General features: G+C 36.0%; 1 protein-coding gene across 1 annotated transcript; it reads right to left on the bottom strand.

Moving 5' to 3' along the window:
• Positions 1–14,589: 14,589 nt before the first annotated feature.
• Positions 14,590–16,369, bottom strand: LOC104401947 (guanine nucleotide-binding protein G(olf) subunit alpha-like; the record flags this gene model as incomplete). The annotated part of the gene is made up of 4 exons (XM_010009685.1): positions 16,155–16,369; positions 15,788–15,860; positions 14,892–14,946; positions 14,590–14,709 (listed from the first exon to the last, which is right to left on the bottom strand). Coding segments are annotated over exons 1-4 (387 nt in total), but the record flags the coding sequence as incomplete, so codon positions are not given.
• Between the last annotated feature and the right edge of the window lie 101 nt (positions 16,370–16,470).

Raw genomic sequence — 16,470 nt, 5'->3', positions numbered from 1 at the left:
GAAAGAGAAAATGAAAAGAAAACTTTGATTTACTGCATACTTTTTATCTCTGTATTTCCCCCAGGATTCAAAACCCTAAAATTCAGGTATGTTCACATCAATCATGTAAGCAAGGATCAGGAATGGTATTAGCATGACATTTGGTTGTATTTATAAGTGCATCACTCCTAATGATTACAGAACCAAAAAAGAAGAACGATATGTCTTTCAATGTGATCATCCTTTAAGTCAACAACATTCCAAGGTGCATTTCAGCATAATTTCCCTTTAAATCCACTACATCAGGAAAGTAAGGAGTACCTCTACTGGGAAAATGAAATGGGAATCGTTTCTGATCTCTAAAGAATTTATCATGAGCAAGAAAGCTAATAAAACCTGATTCCCTACGCTCTGTGTCCGTAGTTCTTTGAACCTCGCACTAGCAAAATCACCAGCTTTGCCATAACTCTCTTCTCAAGCCCCTCTGACAAAGGGAAATGCAAAACACACATCTCCAAAAAGCCTGTAGACTGGCTAGAGATGGTACTTGCCACAGGACTCACACATGTACTTCCTTGATGCCATAGCTGGGAGCTGTCACCAACACTTTGAAGCTCACCTGCCATCCTTCACCTGGAGAACTTTCCCTCTAATGCCACAAACTTGAGAAACTTTTATTCCCCAAATCCTCTTTTCATTTCCACATGCTTGAGGACCTACAGCTAACAACCTATGAACTGCATTTTTTTCACCCCACTGTTAGCCAGCAGATTAGAACCTTGTACAGAAATAGCAAAAGTCTTATATTTAAATGCATACATTTTTGTCAGTGCACACATGTGAAAACAAAAACTCCTGCTTGCTGCTTTTAATTAAAAATACCTGAAGGCATGCTCTTTGCTCCTTTGAGTCTTTAAAGATAATACTGCTGACAGCATTACTGCCCCCAGCCATTTTTTTTCCACTTTTAGGAAAGAAAACATTAGGCCTGATTATGAGATGTGGATAATTCTTTACCAGAAGAATGGAATCATCTGCATCTTGCCAGGATTTAGATTTAAAACAATCAACACGTGGAAGCACAAAACAGTTTTACATACTCTGTATTACAGACTGCTACACTGTACAAATGGCACCCTGGAAGAACGTGCAATATTTAAAAGAAATAATCACATCCATTTAGACAACAAGACCGTGACGGTTCAGGTAGATAACTAACTTAGTCTCTAGATTAATTCAAGACATGATTACAGAATCCTTAACTTTGGAAAAGAAATCCCCAGGGGTTTTCAACCAACATGCCCATAGGACTTCTACGAACAGAGTGGCAAATGTGAAAGACCAGCTGATAGGACCTTGTACCTTCCAAAGTTTTCCAGATTTTCAGATGTTTTTAATTTGAGTATGAGTTGATTCATGTCACTGAAAATACAGCCTTAAATGCCTGTAACTGGGCATTTGTATCTCAGTGTATTTGCAAGACTGTGATCCCTAAAACTCACTGTTGTAGAACATCCCAAACATGTGGACTGCCATACAACACAGAAGATAGGAATTCTCTCAAGTTCATTTCCTCCCTCTGAAAAGAGAGGCACAAGAATATGTAATTACATCTTTCGAAATACTAAAAATCGTATTCAGCTCCCTTTCCCCTTCAACTTCGAGCACTTTCTTTTCAAGTAAACATATCCAGTTTTCTTCATCTCTTCTTACTCTTGATGCTCTCCTCTGTACTCCATTTGTGTATTTTTTTAAGTTCAGTTCCCCAAACTAGACACAATACCCTAGCTGAAGACTCAACAGTGCCAAACAGAATGGCACAATTACTTCATGTCCTTTTGTACAACAGCCTTGTTAATGTATCCCAGAATGAGTTAACTCATTGTTTGTGGTCCATTACTATAAAAAAGAATTTTTCCTGCACTACAAGCAGTTTTTTTGCATGCTGTATCCTCTTCCATTCCCTTCCCTAGAGACTTTCTGTTTATTCCTGAGAGGCTGCTAGACTGGTTGGCCTGTTGGAGACAGCCATGTTTGACAGACTTAAATGTGCAGATTTAGTATTACTGAGATCCTATAGCAACTCGTTCTTAAGTCTTTGTACTGTTAAAAAAGCTCAAAAGTGAAACAGAGTGAAGAATTCTCCTTGAAGTGTGAGTCACAATTGACAGAAAAAATACAAGGAACAGAGGTAGAGGTTTAAAAATGAAGAAAAGCCAATCCAAAAAATATTTTAACAGTAAAAAGATGCCTTCTCTAGTAGCCACTTCTTACTATTTTTGCTCCTTTAATCATAATCTACAACTCTTTTTCCCACAAACCACAAGTGCTGAATCATGTAAGACCTAAACTGACATAAAAATAACAAAATTCTGCTACTTGCAGCATTTCCCCAGGGAGATAAAAAAGTTCAAAATATTTTCTCTTAGTGACACACAGCATTAGGAACTGCGAGGAAAAAAAGATGGTATTTCGGTATTTTTAAACATTTTATTCCTCTAATGAGAAGGGTTCCAAACAATGGTTGTCTTTTCTGCTAAATCAGGCAATCTGTAATGAACAATTAAGGAACAACGAGCAGATTTGAAAGCACAAATGTCCTTCGTGGTACTGTAAACATTGCCTCTCCAAAATCAGGCTGAAGACCAATTTCTTTTCCATTTTAAGAACAAAAATAAAGTGTGTTCTCCTTCTGCACGGAAGAAAATATTAGTCATGGTAGATTATTTAAAAAATGCCTTTTCTTAAGGGATACATGGCAGCATAGCAAATGAGAAGACATGTCATTACACGTGAAAGAGTAAAAAATTGAATGCAATGGATTTTTGGAACAAGCTAGTCAAAATGTATGACAGATCTGAAAATACTAGAGACCTGAAAATCAAGATAATTGTCATTAATAGCACGCTCTGGGCTCTGCTAACGTCAGTACAGAGACCTTCATGCATATTCCTCTTACCTGAAGCTCTGTTCAAGTTCTCTGAGAATGGTAGAATAATGTAGTACAGTTCTAGAAAGATACCAACCCAGGGTCCAAAAACAAGCAAAAAATGCTAGGAATTATAAGGAAAAGATTAGAGAATGAAAACAGAAAGCTACTGTATCTATCTGCAATGTTACCACACCTTGAATACTGTGTGCCATTCTGGTGTCTCATTGCAAAGAAGGTCTTGTAAAACTAGAAGATACATGGAAGGGCAACAAGAATGAGCAAAGATGTGGAATAAGCCCTGTGAGAGAACCAGTTAAACAGACTCTTTAAGCGGCAAAATAAATATGTGGAAGGATATGATATGCAGTGAGAAGAGAAATGTAGAAAAGTAATACTTCTAATGGACAAACCAGGGAAGACCAGTGGGTAGCAGGCTTGGGAGAGGAAAGAAAAAAAGAAATCAATCAAGTGGCACTTCCTCATACAATGCATATTTCAACTGCAGAACTCACTGGCATAACTGAAAGTACACAGGCTGGAGGGGAAAAAAAGAAAAACAGAAAAAAAGCCCAAACTCAACCAAAACCCAAAAAACAAACAAAAAAAAGAATTCCAGGAAGAAAAATCCAGCAAAGTTGTTAAATACAGAAATACCACTCTCCGTCAAAAAATACCTCAGCCATAAATCTGTGGAGTTTAGGACAATCAATATGGGAAAGATCACCATGTGCTTGCCCCATGCTTAACCTCTTTTTCCAGTTTCACTCTCGCCCATGGTCAGAGATGAGATTTGGTGCTAAATGAACCTGTGAGCTGAGCTGGTACAGTTTTCTTACAGTTTTATTGAGCTGTGCAAATCAAGTTAAGGTACGTTACCTAAGACTGTACATGAAACCTTTCCTTCTGCACAGAAACTTGTGCTGGTGCAGCCTACTATTCAGCAAGCCTTTTAAAGATATTATTAATAAAAAAAACCACAATATGAAAATGAATCACAGTGATTATTGAAAAGACCTACTGTTCACAGCTTAATAGCATCCAGAGAACTGTCACTTATCTGAAAAAGATTTTGCTTATTTCAAATTTTGTGCCAATCTCTAACCTACACAATTTTTCCCACCCCCAAGAAAATCCATAAAAGTGCTCAAAGACCTCCCAAATATAACAGGGAGAAACGATTCACTTGTTTTGTTTTCCAATTTAAAGTATTTTTGATTTTGATATTAATATCACTGCATAAGCGGAAGCTCAGCTGCATGAATGTTATGCTAGCAGTACATTAGCAGTTCATTTGGGTCTACATATATCCATATGTTTAAGCCTTCACAAGATTAGACCCTAGAGAATATAGTTGTTTAGGATGCCTTCTGTATTTATGGAACATTATACTTCTTGTCAGGCTTTCATTCATCAGTGAGAAGAATCAAAACCTGCTCTGTAGAACTAAAGGTCAAGAATGAAATTCAATCCCTTATTTCTTCAAAATACGGTGAAAATCTTCTCCGGTTAGAATGACTGGCTTTCAGAAACATCAAGAGCTGTCTTCCTCTACTGACGTGATTTTTAATCCATACAATTATTTTTTAATTGTGATTTCTGACTTATGTGTTCCCTGACTAATTACTCTTTTGGTCTATTATATACCCACACCGCTGTTAGTTAGTTAGCATGTTTAGTTTGCTGTTGTTAAAAATCTAGAGAGAAATTCAACAATGACCATAAATGGCAATTGTCGGGGTGGAAAAAGAAAAATCTCTACTGTTCAATTAAAATTATCTTATCCGAAATAAGCAAGTCTGCTCTTTCCGAAATGAACAGGCAACACCTACATCCTGACAAGAAAGGAGAAGCTTAAGTTCAAGTTAGAGGACACCTGCTGCCAGAAAGAATATTCTCACTCAAACATGTAAGGCTACGGATCCTGCCATGAAGCCTCACTCTTCTGTGGTACCTACTGGGAATCTGACAATTAACAACATGTTTTCAGCACCAAGTGGAAATACCTGACCTCTTCCTCTATCCAATGACAAAACAGAAGTGAACGCATATTCATTGTATAGTTTTTTCCCTTTACGTTTCTCCTCCATCTTTTCTTTTTGCCTGGGGTTGGGAATTCCTCAAGACACACAGCCTGCACCAAAGGCACTCTGGAGGACAATCAGGTCCTGCTGCTCTTTGTGGTCAGCAGTAGGTCTGCAGGCAAGGGGTAGGTAGTTGTCTGTATGGAGGGAAGTGAGGATACACTTTCCCCTATTTTACTTAACCGCCCTTTGCCTTTTCTTGTTTTGCTACCTGACAGTTCTTAAATTCGATATTATTTAGCTCCTATGAAAGAAAGTATGTGGGTGTATGTTAAGAAAAGAATGATGTGCACAGCTCTGTCACTTAACATCCTATGGAAGTGAGGGTGGACGTGATCAAAAAGTGTTCACCAAATTAACAGAGATAAGAGGGCTTGCATATCTTTAGCCTATTTTATCTTGCAAAACATTTCGCAGTTCAAAACAGTGGGATAATTATTTGCATTAAAATATGTTTAAGTTCTACTGACAGCAATAAGAAAACTCAAATGGCATGAATCGGCAGAAGTGTCAGAAAATATTTACTTTTAAAAGATTTAAAAGGCAAAGTTCATCTCTAACGTCGACATAACAGACAAAAATTCCAATATTCTTCTTGCCTAAGGATAAATATCCTTTCAAAACATCCAGCATAGGTTTTTAAAACAAATACTAGTAGATTAATTACAAGAGTGCACTTTAAACCAACCAAAATTAATCTACGGATTTAAAGCAAGAAACCATAATCTGCATGCTTCAAGCAATAGCTGGCATGCTTACAACCCGAGGTAGCTCTCTTCCAAGAAATTATTGCAAGAGTTTCCAAAGTAAAAGGCAATATAAACTTAAAACTGTGTTGTACAAATGACATTCTCCTCCTAACTCCTTTTAAAAAGAAGGTCCTAGAACCTGAATTGAATCTCTAAAACTACAGAAAAGCAAATTATATTAAATAGGTGGCAGAACAAAACCATAAACATTTTACGGAAACATTTAGCAGTTAACTGAAAATGTGCATTGTTCTTGCCATTCATCTGCTTTAGAGTCCTATTTATATTTACCATAAAGAGCTTTTTAGATACTCAGGGGAAAAAAAGAATTGTTCATAATACTTTTTGATTTTCAACTTATTTACTTCATTGTATGCAAAGTATACATACAGTCTTCCCTTTACACTGTTTAACTTGTTCTCTATTCTTCAGCTCAGGTTGCTGAGGAATGCAACCTTCTGCAAACAAAATATCCCATCTGTTGATGCAGACTATAGTGACATTAAAAAATATAATCCACTGTTGACATTAAGCACAAGCAATGGATGAAGCTATGGAGGTGATAGAAAAAAAATAAATGTTTAAGCTGTCAATGCTCAATACTGTTTCAGAAACTGAAGCTAGAATCTCATCATGTGCTGAAGAAAGGGGACAAAGCTCTTTGCTATTGTGCAGATGAATACTCACTTCTTTGAAACTAAATAATGACACTATTATTATTTGAGTATTGAGTATTATTGAGTATTATTTGATACCCTCTGTTCCATAGTTCTCCACTGGCTTCAGTGACAATATGCATGCATATGATGATTTATCCCTAATCTGTACATTTTTATCATAGCACTGAAGTAAAAAAAAAGATTCTCCCTGACTAGTAAACACATTACTTCTACAAAGCACTCCGAAATGGCAAAAGAAGTACATCAACCTGCTATCTTTGGTTTAAGAGATTAAAAGAATTAATTGATAATGAGGACAATTGTGAAACATACTCTGCTATGTTTATCTTTTCTCTGGCTGTGATGGAAAATCTGTTTTAATGTAATTTATAAATAATGACAATTCATTAAATATTTCACTACCCTTCCTCTAAAAACTGCCACTTGTAAAAGTCTGAAATGTCATCATCGTTGGACTAATTGGACAGTGTGTCTTCATTAAAAGCATGGCTACCCTTTGTATGTATTTACATTTGCTTTCATTATAATTAAGTTTGATTTACACATGAGGGAACAAACAAGTGAAGTTCTTGCAGACGTTTTTAAGTGCATGTGAAGTCTTAATAAACTGCATACTAATTTGCAGTTATATCTTCTGCAGAATTCAATGCAGCCTAAGTGCTAAAAATCACAAGAATTTCTTTCCCATTTCTTCCTTGGAGGAAGACTGGGAGTCAGGACCAGTTTGTTATTCTGGCCAAGGTACTACTATTCAGGCACCACCCTAGTAACCAACGTTATTCCTCCAGCTGTTTTTCTGAATCTTAGCATCTGGAATGGAGAAGGACTGCTACCACCTGCACGTCACAGAATCGCTTTCAGAAGATACCCTAGCAGCAGCCACGAGTTGTGAATGAATAAAAAACAGCAGCCCCCCACAGCAACCGCAGCTTAAAATCAATCAGTGTGCTTCACAGACCTGTGGACAGTACAACGATATTCATAGCACAGGCTTTAACCTAATGCTTCCGCCCCCCTTTAATTTAAAATTAGGGTATACACTGAAAAATACCTGACGAACAAGAATATTCTAAAGCTCATAAATGATTCCCTAATACATTTTTGGTTCCGTGAGGAAAATCAGTCACTCCTACTTAAAATGATAATTCAAGTTATTAGTCTTCCCATTGCCATCAAATCAAATATCCAAATTTAGATGTAAAAATATTTTTATCCTTGTAAAGTACAATAGAAGTATATAAAGTTTCCAGCTAAAATTGTACCAAAAAAAGACAGAATGTGACATCTAATATTATTTACAGTAGTTGACTGGATACCGGCTTGACTTTCAAAAATCCTCCAACTAATTTGTATTCATAGGTACAAAACTTTAAGTAATATGAGTAAATGTCAACAATTTTGGAGACTACAGGAGTGATTTAAGTTCTAGTTAGCAGTAATAATAAATGATAGTATCTTTCCTGTTTCACAGTGGAAGTCTCTCTGTTGTGTGATGATAACAAGTAAGGCAGGCTGGATAAAGTGTGAATACCACCCCACTATCTGGGAAAACAGATTCACAATATAAGATAGCAAACATTTAATTTGGTGTTACTATGATGATGTAGTATTGAATGTAACACCACAATTGAGTCATAACCAGCATTGTAAGACTTTCTCAGATCATTGTCGTTGTGGCTGAAATTTGTTATTTTACATTGTAAGCTATGAAAAATACATTCTTAAACAGGCAAATACATGTGGGAAATATGAACTTTTCCTGTATATTTCAAAGTCGAATCTGTTCTTAAAAACATTGAGATAGGAAGACCTAGAAACAAACAAGGACCTTAATACCTGCTTCTTTTTTTTTTTTTTTTAATTATGAATACATCTTGTATTTGTGGATCATTTATGATTATGCACAGGACTTCCCACGGCTCCCAATCTCAGTGTTTCTACTGTTAATAGTTGGGGGCCTAAGTAGACCCCTGAGCTCCTTTCCTGGGACACAAATTTAAGTATTTACTTATCATGACCATAAACTGTTAGCAGCTGTGGTTTGGTGGGTTTGGAACAAGGGGAGGAAGAAATATGCTGTTACAGTTTTATTAAAAAGAGTAGTGTTTTATTACTTTAAGGAATTCCTTCATCCTAAAACAAGCACCCCCAAACACTGACTGTGTATTTTAAGCAAGAAATCCTGAGCCTCACAGAAGAGCTGTACTTTACACAAACCACTCCAATTTTAAGCCCGCTTGTGTTTTCAGTAAAATCAGAGTATTTATTAAAGAATTAAAATAAATGAATTAAAGAAAATTATGGTAGAATTTTATACTTTTACAGTTCCAGTATATATTATCAATTTGAGAAGCTTTGAGGTTTTGCAGTTTGTTGGTTTGGCTTTTTTTTTCCCTTTTGTTCTCCATTCCTCAGCTTAGGGTTTTTGTTGGTCTGGCTTTTTTTTTTCTCCTTTTCTTTTTTTTCCACCCCAAAATTGCCCTATACTTGTTTGCAGCATGATCCCACTTCTAATTTTATATTTTTGAAACTACATAGTTAACATAATGACTGGTTATTTCTGAAAACGCTACTGGATTGACTGATCCATCAACAGCAAACTTAATGCTTAGAGAGAATAAGAACAAAATAATATGTAATATTGAAGTATATTCTTCATCTCATATATGAAATGTTTACAATTTTCTGTTTTAATATTGACTAATCAGAACATTAGGAACTCGGCTTGCTGATTTAATGAAAACCAGACGCGCTTACACTACAAATGTCTGCAAACAGGTATGTCATACGGAAGGAAAGGTGTCGCTGGGCATCAGCAGAATCTGCTCTTAACATGAAAAGAGCTCAACTTGAGTATCTGCTGATAATTAATAGTGTACGACATGAAAACGAGTGCTATCGCAATGAAATTCCATCTCTTACCTACTCCCTACTTCTCCCTAATATCTGCTACATTTCAATATCAGTTTTCTTGACGATTTTAACCTTTGTGTGAAGACTAAAGAGTTGCCTACAACTATATTAGCATATGCAGCATTTTCAGCTGTCCTTCTCCGACAGCCTTCTTCATTAGTTTTTCAAGTGTTATTAATTCAGGGTAGTAATAATGTTGTCGGACCTATACAATTTAATCATTATCTGGTCTTCCACATCCTTTCTGTATTTGTGAAAATAAGAACAAATTAAGAAATACCAATGTGCATGTTAGACTACAAAAAACACAAACGACTTAACTTTAAAAAATCAATTAGACTTTAAAAAATTACTGTTGACTTGACACTGTAGTAACATTAAATATTGCTATCACAAGCAACTATAAAAACTTGTGGCTGTTCATGCTATCCAAAATGGTAAACAAAGCCCTAAATAGGCTTTGTTTAAGGCTTTAAATAGGCCCTAAATAGTAAAATCTAGATAGAAAGAAAAAACAAAGTGAAGTCATTTGAGTGGCAATATTCACGGTATTCTCTCTATTTTAGGATATTTTCATGTACAACATTGCATATTTTCACACTCCTGAGAAACATGGAAATATTGCAAATTATTTGAAAATCGAAAAATGTAAGATGATGCTATTTCGTAACTCCTTTTGGGCTACATCAAGTACATATTACAGGGAAACTTAAACAATTTATGGTCAAATAGGATATTAAAGTCACAGCATTACCTGTACAACCCAAGCAAGTTGAAACATATATGAACCATATTTAGAACAAGACTTCCAGCCACTTCAAATATTGAGATGCACACTGAAAACCAGCTATCACCAGGCATTAGCATGAGTTTTATTTTGAATACCAGGTCTAATAAAAATTTGAAATATCTAATGAAAATCTATGTAACTTCAAATTCTGAGCATTTTTTTTTTCTTTCCTATGTCTTTACATTATGAATACAAAGTCCTGATTCTAGAAAAGAAAATGTGAAGGAAAATTGAAGTAATCAAATAGAACTCAAAATGCAACACCTGAAAATGTAGAGCAAACCATAGACCAGATTAAAGTAATTTCCCTGTTAATGCCCACATTAACATTTTGCTTTGAAAAGCATGCCTGATGATTGATAAAATAGTTTTAAAATTATTTTTAAAACTTACATTCTAAAATCAGCACAAGGGACTACATTTGCACAATTCACTGTTTTATGAACGTCCAACAAAATACTTTGCCTCTCTAAAACATTCTTAGCAAAGGAAAATGAAACTTCTGAAAACTCTCCCTGCTCCCTAAAATCTGGGTGAAGTGTTTACATGTTCTCTTTTCAGCAAATGATTCATGTTCACTGGTAACTGGTTTGTAGAAGTAAACACATACAGCTTGGTGGTAGCTAATTGACTACCTGTTACATATCTACACATAGCTGATCAGATGAGTTTGATCCAGGATATATATTATGAAAAGCAATTTAATTTGACTACATTTTTGGGGAAGAGAAAGGGCAAAGGAATTATGAACTGAGCAGCTCTGTAGTGCCCACAAAATTCAAATACTTTACTAAAGACAACTGAACTTGAGTAAACACACACTTACATAATACACTATGTTTTTCCACAGCTACCAGCATAATATGCCCTTAATATGTTCACTCTGATTCACAAGGGACAAAATAAATCCCATCAATAAGGGATTAAAACCGGCGCAGGTCAATTCCTGTTAACTCTAGCAAGTATCAATCAACACTTTGCCAAAAATAATAAAAAAATCCTTTCTGATATAGCCTGTACGCTTCCATTTCAGTTTTAAAGCCCTGCTGATTCCACCCTGGAATACAGAGCTAAGATAATGCCTAAACTAGTCATCAGATAGATAAAAAAATTTACCTTGATTCCTTTTATGACTTCAAGAAAGAAACTAGTGTGGACACTTGCCTTGTTCACAACTACTAATTTTGTAAAAAACTCTTGCCTTAATTCTTAGGATTTATAGTATCAGACCACATCAGTCACCCAGGATTTTTTTTTGTAAAATTGTAGTGTCTTTTAATAAAAATAATGGTAATGAAAGGCAACATAAAAATTATATAAAAAAATAAAATCAAGAAACATCTGATTTTGTTTTAGGTCAACTAGATAAATCATCAAGGTGGCATAACTAAATCAAATTAAAAGAAAAATAAATTAAAAGTAAGTAAAACTATTAGGGGGGACACTCCACAGACTCTTAAAGGAATGTTGAAAGCTGTAATGTACAGAGAAACCATTTGTTTTAAAATTTGTATCACTACTAAGATGTTCTCCTTACATTTTGTAGAGCTCTACACAATTTAAAATAACCAGCCAAACAAACCCCCAAAATACATATCAAGTCTAAATGTGAATCCTATCCTTATTCAAATTCTTGGAACTTCAGCCATAAATTGGAATTAAGAGTATGACTTCACCCACAGGAAACCAGTATTTTCAAATCCACTTATTTTAAAGGGCAATTTTCACAATTAAATGCATATTAGTTAATTTGTATGCACTTTAAGAATACCTATCCAAGCACATCCAATATGTCACAAAGATATTTAAATGAGTGCCTTCTGAGTGTTGGCCATATTGTGCCACCAGTGAAGTTTTTGCATTTCAACAGGGATCTCTCTTTAAAGACTCATGATACAGTACACACATTTTCCCACTTTTTGCATGCAGTGTATTTGAAATGCATCGATTTCTATGACAAACATTGCATGGCCAACACCATCCAGAAAACCCCACATCTGTAATTCATATTGCAACTCTAAGGACTATGTCTTTAACAGGTCATTACCATATTGTTAAACCCCCTAAATTTGCCTCTTCCCTCATTGAAAGGAAGAGGAACCTTCATCACGTTTCAGAATGTCCCAAAACTTACCCCAGAGGCAACACCTGAGCGCTGTCTAGGTCAGTATTTTTTCCTTTACAACTATACAGATGATAGAACTGCAAGTTCCTGAATGTCTACTGCTAAATACTGTACTGGTTTCTCTGGCTCAGAAGGCCTTATTCCACACATCAGCTATTAATTAAAGAATCAGTAATGCTTAGCAAAGGATTCATAACTGATTACTAGCCAAATATTTATTTTTATAGTTGTCCTTGTCCAAAAATACTAAATGGGTCAAAAATTGTTTCAGCTGGAAATGTAATTTTACTTCAAGTAATCATTGACTTAAACTGGAGTAGAATCAAGCCCTGAAGCACAATAGCACTTTTTTTTTTCCAATCTCTGTTGCTCACACATCTTGTTGGGGAGAAATGACACTCTAAACCAACAAAAACTTCTTGTGGGGGAAAAAAAAACCCAGAAAGGAAAATCTACCCAGATGATACATTTTACAAATAGTAAACCTATGAATTGAGCAGACAAGAAAACAGAAGAGAAATGAAAGTGATACGTAAAACATAATTACTTCTAAACCAGTGCTAGATTTTTCATTTTAAGCTCGTAACAACTTTTTTTTTTTTTTTTTTGGAATTAGGACTATTATTTGACAATATTTCAAATAATGTGATGGTATTTTCAGAAATTCTACTTAGTTAAAAAAGTGATTTTTTTAAAATTTTAAACCAAGTTGGACTTTGAATCAAGATTTCAAATTAATTATTTATTTCCCCCCCCACGATCCACTGGGTCCTATTCCTTTCTGCTCCAAGAAAAAAAGGTCTCCCCTCTATAAAACACCAGCAAGTCAAATTTGACTAGATACAGTCAGCTTCTGTGAAAAAGAAGAAATTCTGTAAACAATAAAATACAAATAAAAGTTACCTACTAGCCCTATGAAAAGTCCACTTTAGTTTTCGTTTGTCCCAGAAACATAAAAAGCCAGATGTACTACAGAGAATTACAAAGGATGCATGCCCCGATTTATTTTACCCTAAGATATAAGGATCAAAACTCAAGCAAAAAAAAAAACAAAACCCCACATAAAATGAGCAACAAATGCCTCAGAACTGCAATACCTGCATAAGACAAATACTGCATGTCGAACTCACATTCCATTTCTAAAAAGAGTTGCTAATTTCCACAAACTTAGATTCACCAATTGAGCAATTATGCAATATATGGGTGTACCTTGCAGTCGTTTTCTTAACATCTGCATTCTGTGTTAAATTCTAACTGTACAAGATGTCTGATACTTTTTCTTTATCTTGAACCTTCAAAGTGGTAGGTTTACCAGAGGCAAAACCACACACGAGAGAATATGAGTCATATAATAAAGAAGCAACTCTTCCCCTTCTCTCCCTTCCACCCTGAAGCTATAATAACCTAAAGACACTCTATTGTAAATGGCTTCTTTGGTAATATTGATAGCATAAACAACTTGCAATCAGTTAGCCAATGAATGAAGATTTTTTTAGTCCTTACTGTATCAGTAACAAATTACTCTCAGTATCATTTTCAGGCAAATTAAAAATTGTGCTACTGCAAAAATAAAATTCCTTATAATATTCAGAATGTCTATGCACTTGTTTTCATGTCATGCATAACATACATAAAACATTCTATGCATGTTCCTATAAATAACAACATTAAAAGATAAAAATAATCAAACATAAGATGCCCATGCAAGTTAATCCAAACGGGATCTCTCATTTGTCTACAAAAGAGTAGCCTCTCTACAAAAATTCTTAATTTCCTCATGATTCCCTATCAAAAGATGACAATATTTACATACAAGTACACCACTGCTCATGCCAGCTACAATAAATACATAAGGAAGCAAACCACCTTACTTGACCACCATTTCCGTGAGTTTCCACTCTGAAGTGCAGTAAGTGTGGAAAACAACATTGGGGCTACTCTGCCCTTCTATTTCCTTTTATATCGTTTGCTGTATGTAGACTGCAACTCCTCAGATTGATATCCTGCATCTAACGCCACACAGGAAAACAGCTTTCGACAAAGTCTTATCTGATGTATCAATATGCATACTTGTATCAGAAATGTTCAAGATAATAACTGAATGCAGAAACAGCATTACAAACAGCAGCAAATAAATCAGTAACAACAAAACCTTGCACCACTAAAACGGATGCAACCACCACAGTCTTGTAAGAAAGAGAACCCAGCAGCAATACTGGCATAAGCTTTTCCCATGACCATCTTCCAAAAAGCAGAAACAAGCCAACAATTCAGTAAATCAAAGTGAAGCAACACGTTCTCCCTTCAAAGCAGAATAAATTCATTGGTTTCTGTTCTTACCTTTGTATAGTCAAAGTCAGAAAGAGGAGCTATACTCTTGATGTAGTCCATTCGAAATTGGTTTTCTGGGTTGGCCAATGGAACTGGGGGTATTAAAGTGCTCATAGCTGAAACTATAGTCTAGAATTGGATAAAACAAAAACAAACACATTAATCTGGATAAATCAAGGATACAGGATCAATAGAAGATAATCCAATCTGATCAGCAAAATGAGATTCCTCTCAGCACAATCTTGGAGAGCACAATCCTTATCATTTCCAGTAAAGTCAAGCATTTATAACAGTATAAAGCGTGTTCTTACCACAATCGCATCTTTAACATTTTTCCGAATATCCAGTATTTTCTGTTTCTTTTCTCTGCATTAAAACAGAAATATTAACTTTGATTTCTTTTTTCCAAAGCAGTTCAGTCAGTTGCATTTAATTTTCTTTTTCACTGATAGCTTGTTTATCTGCTCTTCAATCATTACAACATACTAAAAGAACAGCAAGACAAAGATATTTTTCCCTTTATGCCTTTACTTGCATAGTATGAAGAGCAATGCACATTCATCCCTGCTATTTTTTTTTTAAATCAGACAAGCATAGCCACATCTGCAAAGCCTCCCCTGATGGAACTGGAAGTCATTCTTTCATTTCTACAGCATGCTGTAAACATGCTCTAAATTAACAATGTGTAGTTAAGGCAAACAGACATTTAGGATAAATGCTACGGATTAATAATAATTTCTGGCAAAGTGTTCTTCAGAGAGAAAATGTTGTAGCCTCAGAAAACAGAATGATTTCTAGCAAATGTGCAAAATTAGTTTCAGTTTTATGCTAACCTCAATACTGGAAAACAGCAGCCACTGTTTTAGTCACTCTGAATATGACTTGACATGTATTTTTGTATTATGGACAGATGCAATATTTGGTTATTTGCTTCTATGTAAAAAGTAGTCGCCATGTTGTTGCTACACAGGGGCCTGTCAAGCGCTGCAGTAGCAACAGTGTAAAATACAGTATAGGGGCCAGAAGGAGAAAATGCAAATATACAATAGCAGTAATTTCCTTATTCTCACCTCCCTCCCTCCCCCAGAATGCAGTGTCAAGCCACCAAAACACAGGGGATGAGAGGAGAAATTTCCTAGACTATCATGTGTTAACCTGTTTCCAACATTTAATGAAAAATAAGTCACAAAGCATCAATAATTCTTACTCTGAATTAAATCCATTGACATGTAGGATTCGCATTTGTTTCACAATAGTGCTTTTTCCTGACTCACCAGCCCCTAAAAGAGAAGGAAGGAGAAGGAGAACATTGTGATACACGGTTCAGGCTAGGGGCTCAGGGTGGGTTTTGGTTGTTTTTTGGACGCGACAGCATCTCCCACCTCCGGCAGCGTTTCTGTATGCCTGCATCCATGTGGCTCAGGCGCTGAGCTTCAATCTGTGGACGTCTTGCATAGCGCTCGATACAACAGCCTACATTTTTCATACCTAAGGCGCGCACCAGATCTCCCCTCTCCGCAGATACCCCCTCTTCTCCTCTCCCAGTCCCCCACCTCAGCCCCCTTCCTCCTTACCCAGCAGGAGTAAGCGGGGGGTCGCTTTATAACCCAGCCTCTCTTTCTGCAACTGCTTCTCTATTTTTTTGTTGGCTTCTCGCTGCGCTTTCTCATCGATACGCTGATCCTCCGTTTTGCTGTTGCCCAAACACCCCATAGCCGCCGCTTAGGATGGATGTCAAATCCTTGCCTTCACAGATTTAGTATTTACAAGGGGGAGGAAAAGGGAAGGGGGAAGGGGGGGAGGCAGAAGACAAGTCTTTATATCCGTGTGTCCCTGCGACGGTTTCTCGTCTCTTCTTCCCCCCCGGGCTCGCTCACAGAAAATGGTCTC

Source organism: Nestor notabilis, unplaced genomic scaffold, assembly GCF_000696875.1.
Source record: "Nestor notabilis isolate BGI_N333 unplaced genomic scaffold, ASM69687v1 scaffold32182, whole genome shotgun sequence".
Classification (NCBI taxonomy): Eukaryota; Metazoa; Chordata; class Aves; order Psittaciformes; family Psittacidae; genus Nestor; species Nestor notabilis.
The sequence above is the reverse complement of the archived record's forward strand: the minus strand, read 5'-3'. Positions and strand labels throughout refer to the sequence as shown.